The 21,891-nt window shown below is 36.7% G+C and overlaps 2 protein-coding genes across 2 annotated transcripts; both read right to left on the bottom strand.

The window, feature by feature from the left end:
- Window positions 1-1,017: 1,017 nt before the first annotated feature.
- tmem236 (transmembrane protein 236) lies at window positions 1,018-4,384 on the bottom strand. Its single transcript, XM_077230881.1, has 4 exons — window positions 4,050-4,384; window positions 3,491-3,563; window positions 2,441-2,564; window positions 1,018-2,359 (listed from the first exon to the last, which is right to left on the bottom strand). Exons 1-4 carry the CDS (start codon window positions 4,295-4,297, stop codon window positions 1,749-1,751), a joined length of 1,056 nt encoding a protein of 351 aa, XP_077086996.1. The 5' UTR covers window positions 4,298-4,384; the 3' UTR covers window positions 1,018-1,748.
- A 1,899-nt stretch (window positions 4,385-6,283) lies between these two features.
- Window positions 6,284-20,608, bottom strand: stam (signal transducing adaptor molecule (SH3 domain and ITAM motif) 1). The gene is made up of 14 exons (XM_077230221.1): window positions 20,202-20,608; window positions 17,583-17,667; window positions 17,416-17,491; window positions 17,194-17,289; window positions 16,963-17,109; window positions 15,267-15,357; window positions 14,983-15,178; window positions 14,470-14,564; window positions 11,019-11,107; window positions 10,730-10,817; window positions 10,579-10,633; window positions 10,254-10,407; window positions 9,980-10,110; window positions 6,284-7,894 (listed from the first exon to the last, which is right to left on the bottom strand). Exons 1-14 carry the CDS (start codon window positions 20,239-20,241, stop codon window positions 7,687-7,689), a joined length of 1,551 nt encoding a protein of 516 aa, XP_077086336.1. The 5' UTR covers window positions 20,242-20,608; the 3' UTR covers window positions 6,284-7,686.
- Between the last annotated feature and the right edge of the window lie 1,283 nt (window positions 20,609-21,891).

Here is a 21,891-nt window from a genome sequence, read left to right as displayed (position 1 = left end):
AGCTCATGCAATTTCATTTGCAGCATCTGTTCACATGCTGACTGTCAAGTTTAAATGGAATTAATTAAAAGTAAGCTCTATTCTGAAATCTGTGAGAGGCACACTGAGACGAACAATTCAGTCACACTCAGAGATGGTTTTTTATCAGCTCCTTTCGAGCAAATAAATGACACCTCATTCGTTAGATGGGAATAATGCCAAGCTGAGAAAATAGGCTTGAAATAAGTATCAGACAGAGAAAGAAGAATATTATATTCTGAGATTTCTTCAGGAATTCTTAGGATAGCCTACATATAGCAATATTCTGGTGGTCATAGACTTCAGAAATGTTTGGATGTTTAATAAAAATTATTTGACTACAGTATATAGTCATATATATTTTATTAAATGTCCAAACATTTTTGTGTATATGCGTATATATGTGTGTGTTTGTGTGTGTGTGTGTGTGTGTGTGTGTGTGTGTGTGTGTGTGTGTTTGAACATTTAATAGAAAAATCGTGGAGCTGTAAGTTAAATTGTTAAGTTACTTTCACTATATACAGTGAAAAAAATACATTTGCAAGGACATTTCATGTAGTTTTATTGCAAAATACTGTAAAAAATGATTTTGGAAGTAAAAAGTTTTAATTATCGACGTATAGTTCTCTGTGAAAATCTATGACAGACAATACATAATAATCTATAAAAAAATTGTTGTTGAAATTTTTTTAAAGGAAAAAGTTTGAAAAGAATTACCTTAGAATTGGCTTATAATTCAAATACATTTATAAAATTAATATATCAATAATATTATAATTTGATCATTTGAAAATTATTGGAAAAGTTCATTAAAGTTTAAAAAATTATTAAAAATCCTGTAAAATTTACTAACGTGCATATTATCCTTATTAAAATTCATTTAAAATATGAATATAGGCTACATATATATTAAAATGTATTTAATAAATAGTAAAAGTAAAAATCAAGTAAAAAAAATGTAGAACGGTATGAATTCTCTCACACTGTCATAGCTCTCAAGGTTACAAATGCATTTGTATCTGACAACAACAATAATAAATCAAGTGTTTCCATGTATTCTTAAAATTAAAAAGAAATGATGGATGGAATTATGGTTTGCAGCAATATGAGGATTCATTTATGAGATGCAAGGGGATTTCTGAACATCATGGAAATTCAAAAGCTTCTCTGCATCTTTTGATATGCATGAGAGTAGAATCAAAGTATTACTGTTCAGGCTTTTTATGAAAAGCAATCAGTTTTTACATGATCAAAACATGTCCTGGCATAAGATGGGCTTGCATTATCTTAAGTCAATGGAATAGCTCCACTCATATGCTGAAATGAAATCCAACAATAAATGTTTGCAATATCAGATGTTCTTAATAAAATGGTATATTCTACAAATTTGAATGAGATTTGGCATAGTGAATTAAAATGTACATTAACTTGGTTTTTAAAAGGCATGGATTGTGATGCATAGAAAACCACCAAAAACAGAAAGCCTTAAAACATGTAATGTACTCAAAATATTAACACATAAAACAGCATTTACCAAAATATTTTTCAATAAATATTAATAGAATTACTAAACATTCAGATCCATATATAGTTTTGGTCATATGTTAAACATAAAAATAACAATCATGAAATATACACTTTCATTCGGAGACTGAAACATAATTTACAAGTTAAAATTAATGGGCTGTAAATCTGTATGGTTTTCTTCTGCTATGTTTCCCACAATGTCCTCAGAACATGCTTCTTTTGTTCAGCAGCTTTAGTTTAGTCATAAAGACAAAGTACATAAAAGATACCGCAGCAAGAATGTTCTTTAGTATGTACAGCACGGGGGTCACATAACCAAAGACCCCCACCAGGCATATGCGCACCACCAGGAAGGGCAAATCTTGGGAAAGGACACTGGATGAAGCCAGCAGAGGACTGTCTGGAGTTATAACAGCACGCAGGATGGACAGATAAGCCAGTATGTAAATGGGAAACACCCATGCTGAGTAATACACCGAATCAATCCCGGCCACCCTCACCATTTCCACGGTGTCAAACCAGAACATGAAGGTGGCCATAAAGAGGTCATGCCGAGGGTCTCGTATCCAGACAAAGCGAAAGGGACCTGAGTGAGAATGAGAGGAGTAGAGATATGCTGTGCTGCTGGTGCGAGGCGGGCCGTGTGCATCTGCATCTCCCCAACGGCCTGAGAGTGACCCGTTCCTGACCGCCGACCTTGGAGACGTGTCGCCGTCCCATCCGTTAGCCTGCAGCTGTGCGGACACTGATGTCACCTGCTCCAAGTGAGTCAGAACCGGACCCGGCATCTCAAAATCCAGCTCTAATCCGCTTGCTTTTTAAAAAGAACATTAAGGTAGAGCACAACTTTGACAGATCATTTAATTGGCCATATTTATTGGCTATTATCTCTTACCCTGTCCTGTCAGACGAAGAGGACGAATTCTCTCCACTATGTCCACACACATGAGGGAGAACAAGACCAGAGAGACGGGGAGCTCAGTGAAGCGGTCATACTTAATGCCAGCGTCAACCTGAACCTGCACAACAATAAATAGGCCAGAAGGTTGCTGAGAGAAGAATGTGTTAGGAGCAAAAAGTCTTTTATCATCCCAAGAGAAAATAGAGATGGAAGACTGACAATGAGTTTTAGATGTATTAAAATCTAAGATGTATCACCAAAAGCCAATCAAAAACCGTTAGAACCCCTTTAGAAACGGGTACTGCATTGACAGGTAATGCACATCTGAAGACTACGGGCCTCGTGATTTTAACCAGAGACTTAAGTTGGCTGTAATACAGCTCCATTCACATTCCACAGTCTATAATACCCCATCGTTGGGTTAATAGTAAATCTACTGTTCTACAGTGAGTTACTGAGTACCTCAAAGAGGATCTGTTTATGAAAGTTCGTGTTGATGAGCCTTACGGTTTTTATTACATACCGAAACTGCTATAATTTGTCTCATATACAGTATTTACTACATCCTACTTTCAGAACAGCAAAGAAACAGCATAATGTGTTTGTATACGTTCAAATGGATACAGACTTTTAATAATAAAAGTTTTACAGCCTAATTCCATTAAGAACCTTTTAAAGTTCCAAATTATTCCCAAGTCCTCCGGAAACCATCAATGTAGTGATGTTTAAATCAACCTAGGAACCAATATGTTATAACGAATAACATAACATGAAACATTTTAATCTCCAAACCATACAGTGGACCACTGAAGAACTTTTATTTTTTATGTAATATGGATTCTAATATTTATTTTAATATACAATTGTTACAATGTAATTACAAAATAAGTAATTGTAATAAACAACATGTACTTACTTTAGGTTTAGTGTTAGTTGCTTGTAATTATGCATAATTAACAGTTATTAATAGAGGAAATACATTCAATTAAAGTGTTACCACATATTCATATAGCCGTTCCTTAATGAGACTGAATAATGCATTACCTTTGAGTTGGCTATGATGATAGCAAAGCATGGTAAAGTGCTGAGAATCACATATGCAAGTGTAACAGGTCTCCTGCAAAAGAAATAAAAGTGTTTTCATTATTAAACACAATTAGCATCACAAACCAAGAGACATAGGTTAGAAACTAAGAGCATGATTTCAAATTTTTCATAAAAAAAGGTCCCATGATGTGCCTTACTCATAATGCAGCTTGGTTTATAGTTAGTTGACATTAACTTTTTAGACATGTAATGTGACATGCTAAAATTCATCTAAACTTTAGTATTTTCCCACACAATTCTATCATTAGTTTTTATGACTATATTGAATATATTAAAACAATTTGTTATTACACTGCAGAACCGTTTACAGTGAAGGCAAAAAACCCCAGTGATTCTGAAATGTGAAAATTGAAAAGAAACGATCAGTCTGGGGACATAATGTGTACATTTTCACTTTATATGAAAATTCAAACTAAAAAGTTACTGTTGAATAATAAAAGAGTCCATGGATCAACTAGCCTCGTATAAAAATGGAAAAGCAGAGGTTAGTACTCACCAGTTAGTCACTTCTGAGAACCGTTGAGTCTTAAGGATGAAGTATTTCAAAGGAACCCACACAAACAGGGTTGTAGACGCCATATAAGCCACAGAGGCCGCCACCACCAGCCAGTAGGCAGTGTCACTAGACTTCACAAGTCGAATGACTGAAGCAAAGCGCTCCATAACTACAAACACAGGAATACAGAGACATGCGAACTGCAGAAGCTCATAAAGGATGAGTTTGACAGTCTTCCATGAGGGCATCTTGATAGTATGAGTCGTCAGTAAATCCCCCTACGAGTGAGCCGTCACTGAATGCATCCAGTGCATCTCCCACAACACTGATTGACTGAACAATCTGGACTCTGTACACTAGCATTGCTTACACTGCATTCTTACAGGTGCTCTTTTATTGCCACAGTAATGAAGCAGTCATTCTCTTTTTATGGACTTATGGGGAGAAAAATGTGTCATTCCAGCAGCAAACTGAAACATCACAGTCATAATGACGAGTTGCAATGTCCCCATATCAAAAACATGTATCAATGGTGTTCTTAGCACAAAAACGGTAAAAACAAAACAAAAGTGAGGATGAAAGTGTCTTATTTTATTTGACATATCAAGTAGTATTTTGTGGAGACTTATAGTCTGCACTGTAAAAAAATTAAATAAAAACCCTCTCTTAACAGTATCTTTACATTATCAGTAAAACTATCTAAACTCTCCTAAAACAAAATTTACTAAGTTGATGGAAACAAATACATGCTTCATAAATTTAGATATATATAAAACTTGACCATAATTGTCAAGAAATATTTTAAAAAAATATATTTTTGAAACTGTCACCAAGGCTAAATACATTTAACCAAAAACAGTAATATTGTGGAATATTATCAAAATAAACAGTTTTCTATTTTAATACATTTTAAAATGTAATTTATTCTTGTGATGGCAAAGCTGAATTTTCAGCATCATTACTCAATTCATCATGTCATATCCTTCAGAAATCATTCTAACTTGCTATTTTGCTGCTAAAGAAACATTTTATTATTATAAATACTGACAACAGTTGTGCTGCTTCATATTTTTGTGGAAACCATATTTTTTCTTCCGTATTCTCTGATGAATAGAAAGTTCAGAAGAACAGCATTTTTAATCAATTTAATACATCCTTGCTGAATAAAAGTACTAATTTCTTTTTAAATCTGACACCAATAATAATACACTAATTCTTGAGAAAAGGGACAAAACATGTCATACACACAAAAGCCCTCTTTATATTAAAAATGAAGAAATGAATAAAAATTAAAATATGTAAAAAGTTACATCTGAATAAAATCAGTATACTCAGAGCATTCATTGCTTAAATTTTTGAATAATTTATTTAGTATTATTTTAAATACATGCTCTATACTTGGAAAATACATGTAATTTAACCTTGCCTCGCCATTAGTCACATTTATGCATTTGGCAAACACTTGTTACATTCTTATCAGTTCTTGCTTTACTTGGGAGTCGACCCCATGACCTTGGCGTTGCAACCGCAAACGCTTTACTGTTTGAGCTACAGGAAAGCTCACAACGACCAACTCAACTACATTTTTATTTTATGTCTGGTTTACCTAAGAACATTGGTTATATGTTTAATATTAAAAAGGAGGGTAGAGAATTAAGGAAGTTAGGAACTGGATTGTTCATCATGTGAACACAGAAAAAAATGTAGAGAATGTATTTTAGTCACTTAGCTCCTTTACCATCACCATTATTACTGAAGACTTTACACTGCTGTTGGATGGATCAAATTACAATAGCATGCATTTTAGTGCGTCTGACAGAGTTGACAAATTAAGTTATATTAAGTGGATAAATGTTAATTTTTAGAGAATCCCCCCCCCCCCAAAAAAAACCCTGTTCCCTTACATTATTCATTAGCTGAGACCTTTGTCTACAAATATATATTTTTCTAATAATGTATTATTAAACGATGAAAACTAACATCTAAAGCATTTTTTTGTAACTTATCTGAAAAACAATCAATCATAGTTAGAGACTGTTTTGTCTTGTTAAATTAGCACACTTACAGCATCAAATGTAAATTATGTTGCTCACGTGAAACTACTTAAACTACACTAATAGCAAGAAATGGCTTGCTGTCATAAACTAGCCCCTTAACCAATAAGCCACTAATAAACCAACTGTCTGCCTGAGCAAAGAACACACTAGTGAGGCACAAACATGAGACACAACATGTGCTGTACATTTGGCCTAGTTTTATTGTGAATCCTAATAATTAAGATGATTAAAATAGTACATACAAACAACTGCGTACATAGAACTGATACACCAAAAACAGTCATTTTCCCTGTGGATAAGGTTGATGTAAGGATTATCATCTCCATGTGCAAATGCTAAGGTGTTACATTAGAACTGGCCCGTGGTCCCAATTTCCCAGAATGTTCTCAATGAAACATCAGTAACTCACTGTAGCTACATCGAGATCTGGGGTACATGCCTTAGTTTAGAGTAGGAGATTCCAATGAACAGTATCTGTTCTCTTTAGTGTCAGTCTCAGCCCTCGCCAGGACTTACCAAGTTAGATCAATCATTCAACGCGCTACAGTGCATCTACACAAGATCATTCATTCCCAGGGGATAAGTTTGCAAAAATCCAAGACAAGTTGCATGAGTACTTCTATCATCTGTTTTGAAACGGTTGTGGAAAAAAAGGGGAGGATTAGAGTGCAGGGTTAATGCCATTCGGGTTCTTCGAGAGTTTAGGAAATGTACGTTTTAAATGGACACATCTGAAATGAGGGTAATGAAAAAGGTAAATTAAAAGTGCATGATGTGGAGTAACATTACCCCTCAACTTCCAATGTGCCCTTTCTACAGAAGCAGCAGCTGCTTTGAACATTACGCTCTAAAGACAGAGGTGAGCTCTTGTATATACACATCCGCACACAGGCAGAATATTACATCCTTCTATTAATGTACTGTCAATTAAAACAGCAAACGACAATCAAAATATAAATAAAATACACTAAAGAAACATTGGATCGTTTTTAACACTGAGAAGTGAGCTTAAAGACATTGGGGTGATGGGCCACTGTAAAGACAATGGCAGTGTTTCGCTATATGGTTCTGGAGGAGAGATGCGAGATGACTTCTGTGGGCCTGAACACTCTCTCGCATACACACAGACACATAGTGATGACAAATTAAAATGATGACGTAACCTCCCCTTTAGGACCTGTTGTGACAAATGCTGGACTATCAGGGACCGGAAATGGTGGTACAACACAAGCATGCTTTGTGTGTTTTCCTGTAAGAAATGTCCAGTTAATTATTACTAAAATGAAAATGCCAAATAAATGGTATAACTTAGCGTTTCTCATTACCTTCAGCAAAATGTTCTTATAAAAGAGAAGAGACCAAAAAAAGTATCAATCAGAACCGCTCTGTGAGAACACCACCTGTTAGTAGTCAACAATCGGCACATCCTGTCATGATCAGAATCAGTGTTTGTATGTAGTGTGTCTTAAAGAAAAGGAGAAGAAAATCTAAGAGATATTTGTGTGTGAGCTGAATGTTCTTTGTTTATGACTGTAAGTGTGTGTCTGTATGAAACCACAGAGGTTGAGTCTCTAGGGGTCCTATAAGAGGGCTTTCTCAGGGTAAGGGGTCTGTAGGTTGTCTGCAGTAGCAGGGTGGTTTTGGGAGGAGGGCACGTTGTAGCCATGGGTCTGGGTCATGGTCGCTGGAGCTCCGGGTTGGGTCTGGTAGTACTGAACATCAGCTGGGGCCAGGCTGCCAGGAGAGGGGCTGTAGACTGGAGGCTGGCTCATGTACATATGGGCATCACTGATAAACGTATGTGACAAAAACAAAACAGACTTTTATAGAATTATACAAATATAATAATAATTTCATCAATGTATTGATACAGATTTTTTTGTTTTGTTTTTCAGACAGACAGGAATTTCCGCCGACTATGGCAAAATTGGTATCTATGTTCTTTCTTGGCATGACCCAAGCAATCTATTAAGACCAGGGACCGGTTGCATTAACATAGCCATTATGTTAAGACAGTGTCTTAAGAAGTAGGGCTGGGGCAGTATGGATTTTTTCTAACCGCGGTTGAAAGACCCACTATAGACCCCCCCCATCCTCCACCCCCCAAACAGACTTTCGCTCACGCACCAGAAGTCGTTTTTAAAAGACAGACTTTGTTAAATATTGTCACATACATCCGGAAAAAAAACTAGAACAATTTGAAAAAGTCAAATTTTCATCAAGCAGTAATTTGGCATGCACCAATCACTGAATAGATTTCCTTATTTCAGAATATTCTCAGATACATTCGCATTGATTGAATTCATCATTTTCAGGAGAATAGGCTACATGATGTTGGAAAATTGGAAATGAAAGATGAACACCTTTTGCAACATGTCTTAATTACAAATATTATACTCCATATTTATGTTTACATAATATAGTGTTATTTTTTATTTAATCTATGTTGATTATATGAAAAGTGAACAGCATGAGTAGGATAGGATCATAAGATGGGTCAGACACGATTTTGACCACTTTATTAAGTTTTGTTTGGTAGAAAGCCTTTCTTTAAATTAAATTTCGTTTTGTATAAATTGTACCTTAATTTTAATCATTTTTTCATTAACTAATTGCCTGGAATTAATAAATAAGAAGCAAATATAGCAGGTGCGGTGCGGTCTCTTGCGCGTGAACTGGACCTTGTCTCATAAATGAAACGAAACTCGGCGTAGGCTAGGCCTAAATGTCTACTTTTAAACAAAATTCAAAACGAAATGATAAAATTTTAGGCTACAGTAGCCTAGTCAGGTAAGGTCAGGTTTGCCGATGTGCATTATAGGCTATTTACTTATTCATATTTATCCCTGTGCGCCGATCGGAGACGGCGGTCACTGCTGATATTGGGGATACAACATAGCCAATATACTAGGGACTTTAGCCTTTAAATATCTTTGCTGCATTGGATCAGTGTTCTTTCTAGAACAGCCAAGAGCTTTCTATCCTCGCGGCAGCAGCGTGTCGAAGACACATACCGAGTTCCGTGACGATACCCCAATGCGTGAGTAAAATATAACATTTTGCGTCGAAATTCAAAATGGCCAACACCCAAAATGGCCGATATGGAAAAATTGGGTATTGTTTCGAATCGGCATGCTGCACTGAATCTAAAGAGACCAGTTTTGGGATTTTTTTTGCCAAACTGTTCAGAAGTTATAAGCAAAAAGAACCATGTTTCACATCTCAGATCATGGTTGTCGTAATAGAAACCAGGTTTGATCAGAATACGCTAAAGCGTTACTGAGATATAGCCTCATGTTCATATTGGCTACAATTCATCAAATTCGTTCACACGTTTTTCAAAAATGTTTTGACGAATCAACTTGAATTCCATAACATTTTGTCGGAATTCATTTGGTCTGAAGATGATCTGGTTAAACTTTCGTGAAAATTGGAGCAACGGCCTAGGAGGAGATCGAAAAAGTTTTTTCTGAAAATTGTAAATGGCATAAACATTTTCATGATGGAAAATGATGTCATATGGTGCAATCAAATCGTCTTTGCCAAGGAATCAGAGGAAAAAAATTGTTTCTAGCCCTTACGGTACAATTAGCAAAAACGTAAGTGAAACTTTACTTTATGCAACAAAGATTGTTTTGGCTGTAAAGCAGCTCTAGAAGAAAGTCATAGTTTAGCTTTTTTAATTAAGTTTTTAATTGATGCATTTCCGATGTAAAAATCATTCATTAGGAACTTAGGGGCCAATTACACGACACCGTGTAAAGCATTGTGTAATGCACAATGCATTGAACAGCCTTTTATGTTTTTTATACTAATAACTTCAAAATTATTTCAAAATGTTTATATTTGTGAAATATAATAAATTGTGATTACCTGGGAGGCTGCCCAGCCATTGGTGTTCCTGTTTGGTTCATTGCAGAGAGCTGCTCCATTGGAACATTGTATCCCGGTACTGCTGTGCTACCCATTGCATACTGCCCTCCAGTGGACTGGCCAGAGTACACCTGGAAATGAAACACAGAGACTTTCTCTAATATACCAATGCCAAAACAATCAACCACAAACAGCCATCATAACAAATTACATTTAGCATTAAACCATATCAAACTTATAATATACACACTTTAATCATTTGACAGATTCTCACCTGCTGGGAACCGTTTGGGGTCTGCTGCATGTAGTACTGCTGGCTCTGTAGTTTAGCATACATAGTGTATACTGGGTCTTCATTCATTAGCTTAGCATAGAGAGACAGTGCTTCCATGACCTTCACGTTCAGGTCGGACAGCTCTGAGTGTTTTCTGAAAGCATGACACATTTCCTACATGTGAGCTCTATGGGGAATGACGTGCACATTGGTTTCAATGGATTTTATTTCTTACAAATAATTGGAGGTTTGTTTATACGCTTTGCTAGATATATGGAAGGATGGATGTTCTTCTTTATTTAAATTCGTTTTTAGATGGGAATACCTGTCAATGTCCTCCAACTTCTGATCAATGAGAGGACCCATCTGGTTGCAAGCAGCTGATTGTGGAAGGGGGGAACAAATTTCAAATCAATGTGCTACAACACCAATCCAACTTACTCAATAAGAGCATACGGATATGGTTTTAGACTCACCCTCCAACTGCAGGAGTTCACAGGAGTCCGACTGGTCGTCTGTTGGGTCTGCACTCTGGATCATCTGAAGCAGCTGGTCCATTTTCTCCTGCAAAACATTCCAAAGACATTCAAACCAGACTGCATGACACTTCTATGAGAGCTGAACACAGTTCTCCAACAAGAGTATCTGACATCTTTGAAAGGAAATAGTGAATAGTGGATCATTCATTTCACTGTCCAATTTCATGTGTCTATGGTTGTGAGGAGTGTGTATGAGGATACTTCTGTGAGATATAGGCAGCCTCACCTCATCAATGTAGACAGGCTCTGGCTCCGGTTCAATCGTCTCTACCTGGACGTCTTCACTGAACTGCACAGTCTTCTTCTCTGTTTTCACTAAGGACAGAGAAATAATAAAGATGAAATAATGTTATGTAATAAGCAGCCAGAACCAAAAACCAAGTGGATATTAGCTTGTGTTAATGAACGTCAGTCGGCTATGAAGCACCTGCCGTCCCCCTTCTTCCCTGCACCTTTAACTTTGTTACATTTATATTAAAAAAACATTTTAAATAGCACATTAAAATAAAACACTTAATAATCATAATACCTAAAGAGGTAGGGGCTAATCTTTTTATTTTACCTCAGATGCGTTTTCTTTGTGTCAGTCACGGAGAGCAAAAAGAAAATCACCGCTCAAAAGACAAACGAGGACAGGTGCGGGAGTATTTTGAATTCGGATAAAAACGGAAACGTTTTTGTAAGCTGTGCCATTTCAAAGTGAGATAATTCCACTAGAGCCATGCATAACCATATTCAGTACATGTACTGTGATAGCCGAAGCCAGCAAATGCCCATCGCATAAAAAATAACTGCGCTTCAGAATCAGAATCAGAATGAGCTTTATTCGCCAAATGTGGGGCGTTTAGCAGCATTTATTATGGGATTTGACTGTTTGATTAATAGATTAAGTGCTCAAATGGATCATTCACAAGTCTTTACTTTTAGTCTAGTCGGTTGCAAAACTTCCGTTTAAACGACTGTCAAATTAGTTGATGCGCACATCACTAGTTTTTAATGGGATGGCGGACAGCAGTGAGTAAAATAATAGATGCCCCAACCCCATTTAAGTTCAAAGTCTGGACGCACTTCAGCTTTTATACCATTGATGACATCTTTCACGCTCTTCACTGAGCGCTTACTAGGGTTGGGTATCGTTTGAATTTGAACGATTCCGATTTCGATTCCTTGTTTCGATTCCGGTTCCTAACGATTCTCGATTCCGATTCTTTTAAGAGGCAGGGTCAAAAAAGTTTAGGATATTTTAAAAGAGCTAGCTAACCAACAATCTTTCTGAAGGAAATAGTCTAACCTTCTCCATCAATTTTAATTCTATGAACTTTTTACTTTTTATGAACTTTACTGTGAATTTCTCACAGGGTTGTTTTCAACTACAATATATATATATATAAAATCTATGAACTTGAATATAAATATTATAAATTATTAATATATTTTCACAGGGGTACACTTTCCTCAAGAGAGCTTTATTTTTGAAAACCTCATGAAAACACATTTACACATGAGTGTATGATGCTGCAGGTACTTAAACATGTTACCGTGCTCCCACTGATGGGCTAACCTAGTGCAGAATAGCAAATAAACAATAAGAAACAACTTGTAAAACCTTCGTCATCTGGCGAGGAGAGAGCAACCAGCGAAATAACCTGTGCTCCGAACGGCGTCGAGAGCACTTTTGGAACATATCCATGCCTTGGTTTGATGCTGCGTTCACACCAGACGCGAATAGAGCGTCTGGCACGAGTGATTTCAATGCAAAGACGCGTTACGCGCGTAAAAAATTCCTGTGGCGCGAATGGGGACAGGCCCGCTTTTCAGTTTATAATGTCTATGTTTATATAGACGCGAATACTCCTTTTTTACGTGCGTCAATTTCGCTCTTGATGCGCAAATGGATTCAAATTGTTCAACTGTATAACTAGACGCGGTAGGCGCACGGTAGGCGCAAATTTGACGACTCTCGAGTTGCTTCGCTCGGTTATGCCAACATTTCCAGTGGACGCTTCTTTGTTGCTGTTCAGCGGTTTCTTCCGGTCGGCGGACTGTGAATCGAAACTAGGAATCGAAATTTAAACTTTTGAACGATAACGGGAAAATCGCAAAGCTAGTCCCGGTTCCAAACGATACTCGATACCCAAGCCTAGCGCTTACACATATACATACACACACAAGCGTTTGAAAGTATGCGTCTACCAGTAGATTCGTCCATTTTATTTACTTAAAATGCTAAATTTAATTTTATAGACAGACTTTTTGTGTTTTGTGCACTTAACCTTTTCATGGGCATTGATTATCGCAGAATTGCTGTATCGTGATATTATCGGTATCGTGAGCCATGTATCGTATTATGAGGTACCCTGCGATTCCCACCCCTAGTTTACGTATATCGCGGCCACCGCACTAGCAATTATTTTTAAATGAAGGAGACGGAAGCGTGTTATCCAAGCATTAATGGCAAGGACCAGCCATGTATGTGGTGTTTCTGGTTGTTTCTCCCTCCTATCTTCTAGATTCCCCCTTCCATGTAAAGCACTTAGAAGAACCAAGAAAAGCGCTATATAAATGTAACAAATTATTATTACTATCTGCTTCAAGGTCTTGATAAATTGTGGCATTTCTTTGTTGTTTAGAATCCAGTACTCCTGTAATTATTTTGTCTCTTATGAGTTTAATAAATAACAGTCTCATCTTCTGTCCAAAAATACCGCGCCATCTTTTAAGAATGATCGACTTTACGTACGCTAGGTGACATGTAAATTCAAAGAAAATAAAAAAAACTTACCATTGCAGTTTTGTGAAATATTCCTTTTTGGAATTGCCTGAAAAACCACCTCATGCTAGCGTAAAAACTTTTTTGCAATATATGGGAGTTGACATTTACATTTTGGGCATGTCCGTTATTGACGTTTCCATTGGGCATATTTTAATTTCAATTAAAAAAAATCTAATTTAAATCTGGAAAGAAACATTTTAAAATAAAAAAAAAGATTCTGCACTATTTCTAGGTCCTCAAAACCAGCAGTTTGTGACACTGATCATGTGAACTCCATTGTATAGATAGTCAGATGTTCTTCCAGTGGAGCTCAAGATGCTCTTTTGATCATTCTCAAATCATGCGGGAGAACATGATCATCCGATTTTACACAAATTTGTAGAGTTCATGAAGCTCGAATGCTGCTGCCAATAAAGCAAAAGCCATATACAAAGTAATGACAATTATAAGAAAATAGATAATTATGATAGTATCCCTAGTGGTCTCTACCCTTTGGAACCCACTGTAGTTCTCTTTTTCATTGTATTGGAATACTGAATGATACACTATTGTTCAAAAGTTTTGGGTTGGTACATTTTTTTAGATTTTTTTTCACTAGGACTCTTATGCTCACCGAGACTGTATTTATTTGAAGAAACACAATAAATATTTCGTACTTATATCTATACTTAAAACAGTTTTGCAGCTTAATATGTTTTGTTTGTCAGGATTCTTAGAAAGAATAGAATTCTTAGAATAGAAAGAACAGCATTTATTTGAAATAGAAATCTTGATCAATGTAATGTATTCTTGCTGAAAGAAAAAAAACTTGAATGAGAGTAAAAAAAACTATTGGTAAATATTGTGAAATATTGTGTTCACATTTGAAGGACTGTAAAAGAGTAGATGTGACAGCTTTACTCACTCATCTCAGGCTCTGCTGTCAGGTCTGCTGTCACGAAGTTGGATGGAAAAAGCCCAACACCCTGGTACGTCTCGCCCTTCCACCAGTTAGGGTCACTGTGATAGAGAAGAGATGCTTAAGCCACCTCCCACCAAGTTTCATTTAAAAACAACAACTCATTGGCTGTGTTTAGAATCATTCACTCCATCTCTACAGAACGCTGAATGAACAAATTACCAGTGAAAAATACAAAAGCCCTATTCGGACGGGACTAGTTTTCTAATCACCCAACATCTGTGATTTGATACGTAGATTTGGACAGGCTAACATCACTGTTAACCCTGGACATTTTACTGATGTTGTGTGAAAAAACCCCCCACAGAAATGGCAGATTTGAACAGGATTGAAATGAGGTCTGTGAAATGCGAATTTTTACCCATATAAAAACCTAGTCCCATTCAAACAGGGCTAAAGGGAATGATTTCAAACACAGCCTGAACCATTGTGACCATCAATGAACAGAACCAGACTCACCTGTCATCCATGATGGTGATGATCTCGCCTGATTTAAAGGTAAGCTCATTGTCCTCGGCTGCCTCAAAGTCATAGATGGCCCTGACCTTTCTGCCTTCAGTCTTGTGAGAGGTGAGGAGGCTGCTGGTGCTCGGGTAGAGGCCAGACAGAGAGACCTGAGGCTGCTGCCGCTGGTCCTTTAGAGACAGTTCGATCGCTGAGAAAGAGAGACACAGACAGAGAGATTACCTCTCTTTCTTCAAGGAAATTCATTGCTGACTTTAGCATTACAGATTGGAGCCAACCTTTAGCAAGGTCTTCTTCTTCCTTCTTGTTTGTTGATGTTGCAGGGTCTTTAGCTACCAATGCAGGACTGGCTTTAGCTTGTTCTGCTGCCTGAACAAATAAAGTTAAACATCTCATTACTAAACACTCTCTCTGCCATTGACGGAAATTTCAGTCATTTGTAACACAACATTTCCTGCGATTGGTGGACATTTCCAAATTTCTGTGTTTTCACTGTTATACGGTAGGGGGCGCTATTAGGCATCTTCTTAAAGAGTAAACAATCCGATCAAAACAGAAACAAGCGATATCATGTTATTTAAATATGTAAAATAATGCGGACATCAACATTAAACAGCATATAATTCAAAACTGCTTAACGTTACTGAATGAAATGTTGACCCAACGAGCTCTAGGACTGTGAAGCTTTGGGGGTGTTGATGGACTCAATCTACTCCATCTATGTTTTGATCATCGTTCTGAATCCGATCCGGATGTAGTATTTGACAAAAATGCGATTTTCTCAGCTTTTTGCTCAAAATATTGTGTTATCAAGTGTTGATATAAAGCACATATTTTTCTTTGTTTAAAAGCAAAGGGTCTGTTCTTTCTTTTGATATATTCATATTGCATATTCAAATATTCATACAACAAAATATGCTGGGGGCCATGAAACTCAAATGCTAGCAGTGGCATGGCAACGTTTTTCAAAAACACTGGCAGGGAAAGAGTTAAACATTAATCATGCACATATTTTCTCGTTTTAAATCTAAATACTAATTCACACAAAGTCTGTCACTACAGAACACAAGGTTACAAATTTCCAACAAGTTTTTCGTTTTTTTTTGTTGTTATTCCATTTGAACTGAGACTTAATAGTTCAGCATAATTTTATGTAACGTCTAAAACCTGAAAAGCGCATAACACTGTTTGTTTACAGTGAAATTTTTTTTTTTTTAAATATTATTACAAATTAAAATTATTTTCTATTTGATTATATTTTAGTCTAATTTTTTCCTGTGATGACAAAGCAGATTTATTTTAGCAGCCAGCACTCGAGTCTTCAGAGTGTCACATGATCCTTCAGAAATTTACATTTATTCATTAAACACAGGCAATAAAGAGGAGAACTGCTACTAATACAAAGTTTCAGACATTGTTCAGATTAAGAATAGTAAAAGCTAAAACAAGGACGGATTAAGGAATAGTGAAAGCACTGACTTTTTTTCCAGCAGGATAAAATCATTCTAATATGCTGATTTCCTGATCAAGAAACATCTCTTATTATTGTCAATGTTGAAAACAGTTGTACTGATTAACATTTTTGTGGAAAATTATTTTAAAAAATTCCAGGATTCTTTGAATAACATAAAAGATTAAAAGGACAGCATTTATTTGAGATAGAAATTTTTGTAACATCATAAATGTCTTTTCTGTCACTTTCAATAATTTAATGCATCTTTGCTGAATAAAGGTATTATTTTCTTTCAATAATAAAAATAAATAAATCTTACTGACCCAAAACCTTTGAACGGTAATTCCTTTAATATCAGGTTAAGCATGCTTTTTTTTGTGCTGAAGATTCAGATTTGCCCTTTAAACTGAAACTGCCCTCCTGTCCTGACACACATTCAATTCCCTACATACTTGTATAACAAGTAACTACAGCATTTCACAGAATCCAGTGAACTGGCAGATCCTGGTAGAGCCGCTCACCTGAGAGCCCACCGCAGGGAAGATGACGCCCTGTTCTCTGAGGTTCTTGATCATGGCCGATATGAGGCTAAGCTGAGGGTCATTACGGAAATCCTCAGCCCATTCCACCATGAGAGCCTTCAGCTTCTCACACACTTTTGGGTGGCCCTTGAGAAGAAAGGTCAAAGCATCAGTCTTACGCTGCTGGACAAAACAATGAAGCATAGTAGTTCTACACACAAAAGTACGTACCTTATTTAGCACGTTGCTAACTTCACTAGCAAATTCCCTGGAGCAGACCTCTAGATGGAATATTTTTCCACAGTTTGACACACATGCACCAAGTAGCTATGGAAGAGAAAACACTTATTTCAATCTCAACAGTTCATTAATGGCCTCTGATGTTTGCATACTTGAGATGGAACCATGCTTCCTGCGCATGCACTAGAAAGCATTAATAATTGTTTGCCTTACCGTCAACGCTTGCATGGCAACATGGGGATCCTTGTGATTCACTCTCCTCATTATAGATCGCAGGCATTCTTTAGGCCTTCAGAAGAAGAGCAATAACATTTAACCTGTTAAACACCCATTCATCTAAAAGACACTCTCAAAATCATTCTGAACGCTTGTACACTAACCCAGTGCGAGACTGTCCTATCTTGTCACAAATGTCCAGAATGAGGCCCCAGTCCTCAGCTGTGTTCATCTCACTTGTTGCTTTCTCTGCAAAACAATAGTTAATCGAATATTTATCCCTCATATTGACAAAGGTTTCCTGTGATTCCACAGATTAATCAGCATAACATTTATATACATATTCACACTGAATAAAAGTGCATCTATCTGTAAAAGGCCCCAGGTTGTTCAAGCAAAATCGAAGAACTGATGACGTCCTGTCGAACGTAATCAGGCAAAGACGAAGTTTGTTTTGTGTGTGTTTCGGGCATTTGAAACAGCTAGCCAATGTGAACTTTCCGGAAAAGTAAACCCCTTCGAACTATCATTGGTCCGTGGCGATTACGTAATGGTTAGGTGTGCGAGGAGGCTCCGCCTTCTTTGACGTGGAAATCTTCTTCAGTTCATTTCTTCTGTTCAATTTGTCAATGTGAGACTTCCACGAGTAAAAACATGAACACACTGGAGAGCTGCTTTATTGTAAAAAGTGAAGTTGTAATTCTAATTGAAAGAGACACTGACACTGTTCTTCATGTTTGATACCGTTTTAAAGCAAGCAGTTTATATCACATCGCTATGATCAGATGCTGCTTACTGCTGTTTTATCATCGCTGTCATATTCGTTTTCCTGTTTATTCTGTTACTGAGAGGAACTGTTACTTGCAGTTACTTGCCTTCCCTTCTTTTTACTCCTAAGCGAAGAATGAAAAATGACTCAGCGTGAGTTTATCCAGGTTTTACACCTCAGTACAGAAACCAGAGTAAGAAATGAACTAGTTTTTAGGACAAAAATGCAACTGAAAGGGATAAACCACCCTTTTATGAATTATATTATCATGTTATAAGTTTTATTATTATATCTGTAAGTATACAGTACTTTTGAAAAAACTGGGGTGTGTAAGATTTTTTTTATGTTTTTGAAAGTCACTTATGCTAAAGGCTGCATTTATTTGAAATATTTATTTATTTATTTACTTAAAGCTACATTTTCAGCATCATTACTCTATTCTTCAGTGTTACATGATCCTTCAGAAATCATTCTCTTATCTGGTGCTCAAGAAACATTTCTTATTATTATTATCAATGTTGAAAATATTTCTGTTGCTTATTTTTGTAAAAAAAAAAATACAATTCAATAGAACAGCATTTATTTAAAACAAATCTTTTTAACATTCTTAAAATTATTTAGGCCTATTAAAATGTCAATTTAGGCTAATACATCCTTGCTGCATAAAAGTATTAGCTTAATTTCCTTCTAAAAAAAATCTTACCGACAGACTGAACTTTTGAATGGTAGTTTATGTCAGATATCTGTATATATTCACATGACATTTAAGAAGGCGGCTTTCAAACATCTCCATGTTAATTGTTATATGTTGTTACAAATAATTATTTACAGCAACTTTTGTATTTGATGTGGATTTGATTTTATAATTAACAGCCATAATTACCGTTGTAAATCAAAAAAGTCCCATGTAAATCAATTCCAGCAGGGAGCAAACATTCCCCTTAATAAAATAAAGGTTCATTTATTACACTTACAAAAAGCAAAAGGTTAACCAGTGACCTACATTTGTTGTGAGATTCTGTTGATCAATCTAGCAAGGTGTCAAAAAGAGGACAGAGGCTAACTTACACAAAACCTGCCATGGTCAGTATCTGCGATTTGGTACAGAGATAACTTACCACTACAAAACACTCACAATAAACAAAACCGACCAGGATATTAATTCTATTTAATACACTCGTTTACCACCAAACAGCCAATAACATCTGCAGCACCAGAACAATAGTTATCCACATGACTCCCCACTGCCAAAATATGCCATTGTCCACATCACCATGATTTTATCTGCAATGTTTGATAAACTCATATGTGCTTATATTAACTAACCTACAAGTGCATGAACTAAATATAAACGCGTTTATATTACATCAACACATTCTGGCTTTAATGATGGTCCAAGCTTAACTATCATCAACAGGCTCATAATACATTGATAATATACACAATACAACACTGAAATCTTACTAAAAGCCTATTATAGAGGATACATTCATGCAGTAGGAACAGCATCATTTAACAAAACAAACACGGATTATAACATTTAAGAGGTGCAGAAGGGGCATTTGCAGCGTCACCGTACCGTTAGCTCGAGTCAGTCGGGGCTGAATTAAACCATTAAGAGTGAGATGGCACAAATCATCTGAAGTAAACAGCAAAGCACCTGTTTTTACTAGCTGCTAAATTGTGCGCTGTCAGTGCCATCCAAACAGAGACGATTAACGTTAGATCTGCTCGCTAACAATCATAGCTTCTTCAGCTACAAACTTGATTAGCCATCAGGCTAATAACATGTCTACGTTAACGTTAGCTGTGAGACTGTTGTCATTAATGCCCAGGTTATTTGTGTCAAGGAACCACTGGTGGGAAGTATTTAATCACCGGAATGCCATTGCGAAAAAAACACAAATATTAAAGTGAACTCGTAAGGAAACAGAAAGCCGGTGGGTTGCCATGAACAACAATAGACAGAGATGAGGTCCCGTTAGCTCGCCTGCTAACTGCATGACAAACTTACCAACATCTTGATCAAAGGGATTTGACGTGAAGAGAGGCATGGCCGAGATATACACACAACGAAATCTAAGCTCGGTCCTCTTCTTGATCGTCTCCCTGTCAGCACCTGGTTAAACGTGAATTAATAAACATAATAAAATAGTAACTACAGTCAGTGATGCTGATGGGATCCCCTCCTCAGTCTCTTACTCAGTCTCGCACTCGCAATCCTGTAGCAGTGCATTCTGGGTAATAGAGGTGTCGCTGGAGTGTGCACTGCACATACTACACAGACAAGCAGTTTGGCATATCCAAATAAATATGAGCGGGGTTGGATGTAACGTTACTGTACTGTACGACATGTATGTTATTCGAAACGGTAATGCTAATCGGATTGTGTAAATGATGAATTAGTGAAGGTTATGGAAATACAGTTGATAAACCATATGACCTAATCACATGGTAGACTCTCTGACTCAGCAGCAGTCACGAGATAATAAACACATTTTTTTGTTTGTTTGTCTTATTAGAAACTTGAACATAATTTGTGACTTTTGTGATTGGGGAGACCGTGAAAGTGGTCACAGCAAGTGCTTTATCTCAGTAACTAGATGGTGTAAAAAGGACAATGGTAGGCTACATGTTTTCTCTAACAACAGTGACTTTATATGTTGGTTTGAAATTAGGATAATTCATACGTTACAATATCATCATATTTTTTATATGGCTTTTTGGTAAACAAGTAAAAACATACCTTAGACAAGGGGATTTTACATAAATATGTTTTATCATAAAAATGTTACATTTAAATACTATAGAAAGATGTATGCAAAATACAATATTGTGAAATATTATTTCAATATTAATTTCTATTTTAATATATTTTAAAAAGGCTGAACTTTTCACACGCACGCACGCACGCACGCACACACACACAAACACACACACGCGCACACACACACACACACACACACACACACACACACACACACACACACACACACACACACACACGTTGTGTCTTATGGGCTTTTCTGTTATCAGTATGGGAAGTTATTAGTATGGTGTAGGGCCTCCTTTTGCGGCCAATACAGAATCAATTCATCTTGGCAATGACAGATACAAGTCCTGCACAGAACAGTGTCCAGGTCATTATGTGATGCTGGTGGTGGAGGAAAACGTTTTCTGACTCTAATATTTAGAGTCTGTTATAGTCTGACTAAAGATTTAGATCTGTTGACTGTGCAGGCCATGTTCAACTTCACTTTTATGTTAATTAAACCATTCTGTTGCAAGTCTTGCTGTGTGTATAATTCTGATACATGGCACTCCCTAGAGGGAACAATATTAGAACGATCAGGTGCACATGGTCCTCCAAAATAATTCTGTTGTCTTTAGCAGTGATGCGCCCATCAATCACAGTAGAGAATGCCGTGATGTGGGACAGCAAAGGTGGACTCATCAGAGAATACATGTTCCACATTGTCCACAGGCCAAGATTTGCACTGTTGGCACCATTTAAACCACATTTGGCATTGGCACAAGTGACCAAAGGTTTGGCTATTATCAGCCCGACCATTAATATTGACTCTGTGGAGCTGCCGACAAACAGTTGAAACGGGAGAGTCGAGATGTGCATTTAATTCTGCAGTGAGTTGGACAGCTGTGGTTTTATGTTTTTTGGATACAATCTGGGTTAGTAGCTGGACATC

Source organism: Siphateles boraxobius, unplaced genomic scaffold (genome assembly GCF_051911475.1).
Source record: "Siphateles boraxobius isolate OS27281-9 unplaced genomic scaffold, OSU_SipBor_1 1, whole genome shotgun sequence".
In the NCBI taxonomy this organism is placed as follows: domain Eukaryota; kingdom Metazoa; phylum Chordata; class Actinopteri; order Cypriniformes; family Leuciscidae; genus Siphateles; species Siphateles boraxobius.
Note: the sequence above shows the minus strand (reverse complement) of the source record. Positions and strands in the feature narration are given on the sequence as shown.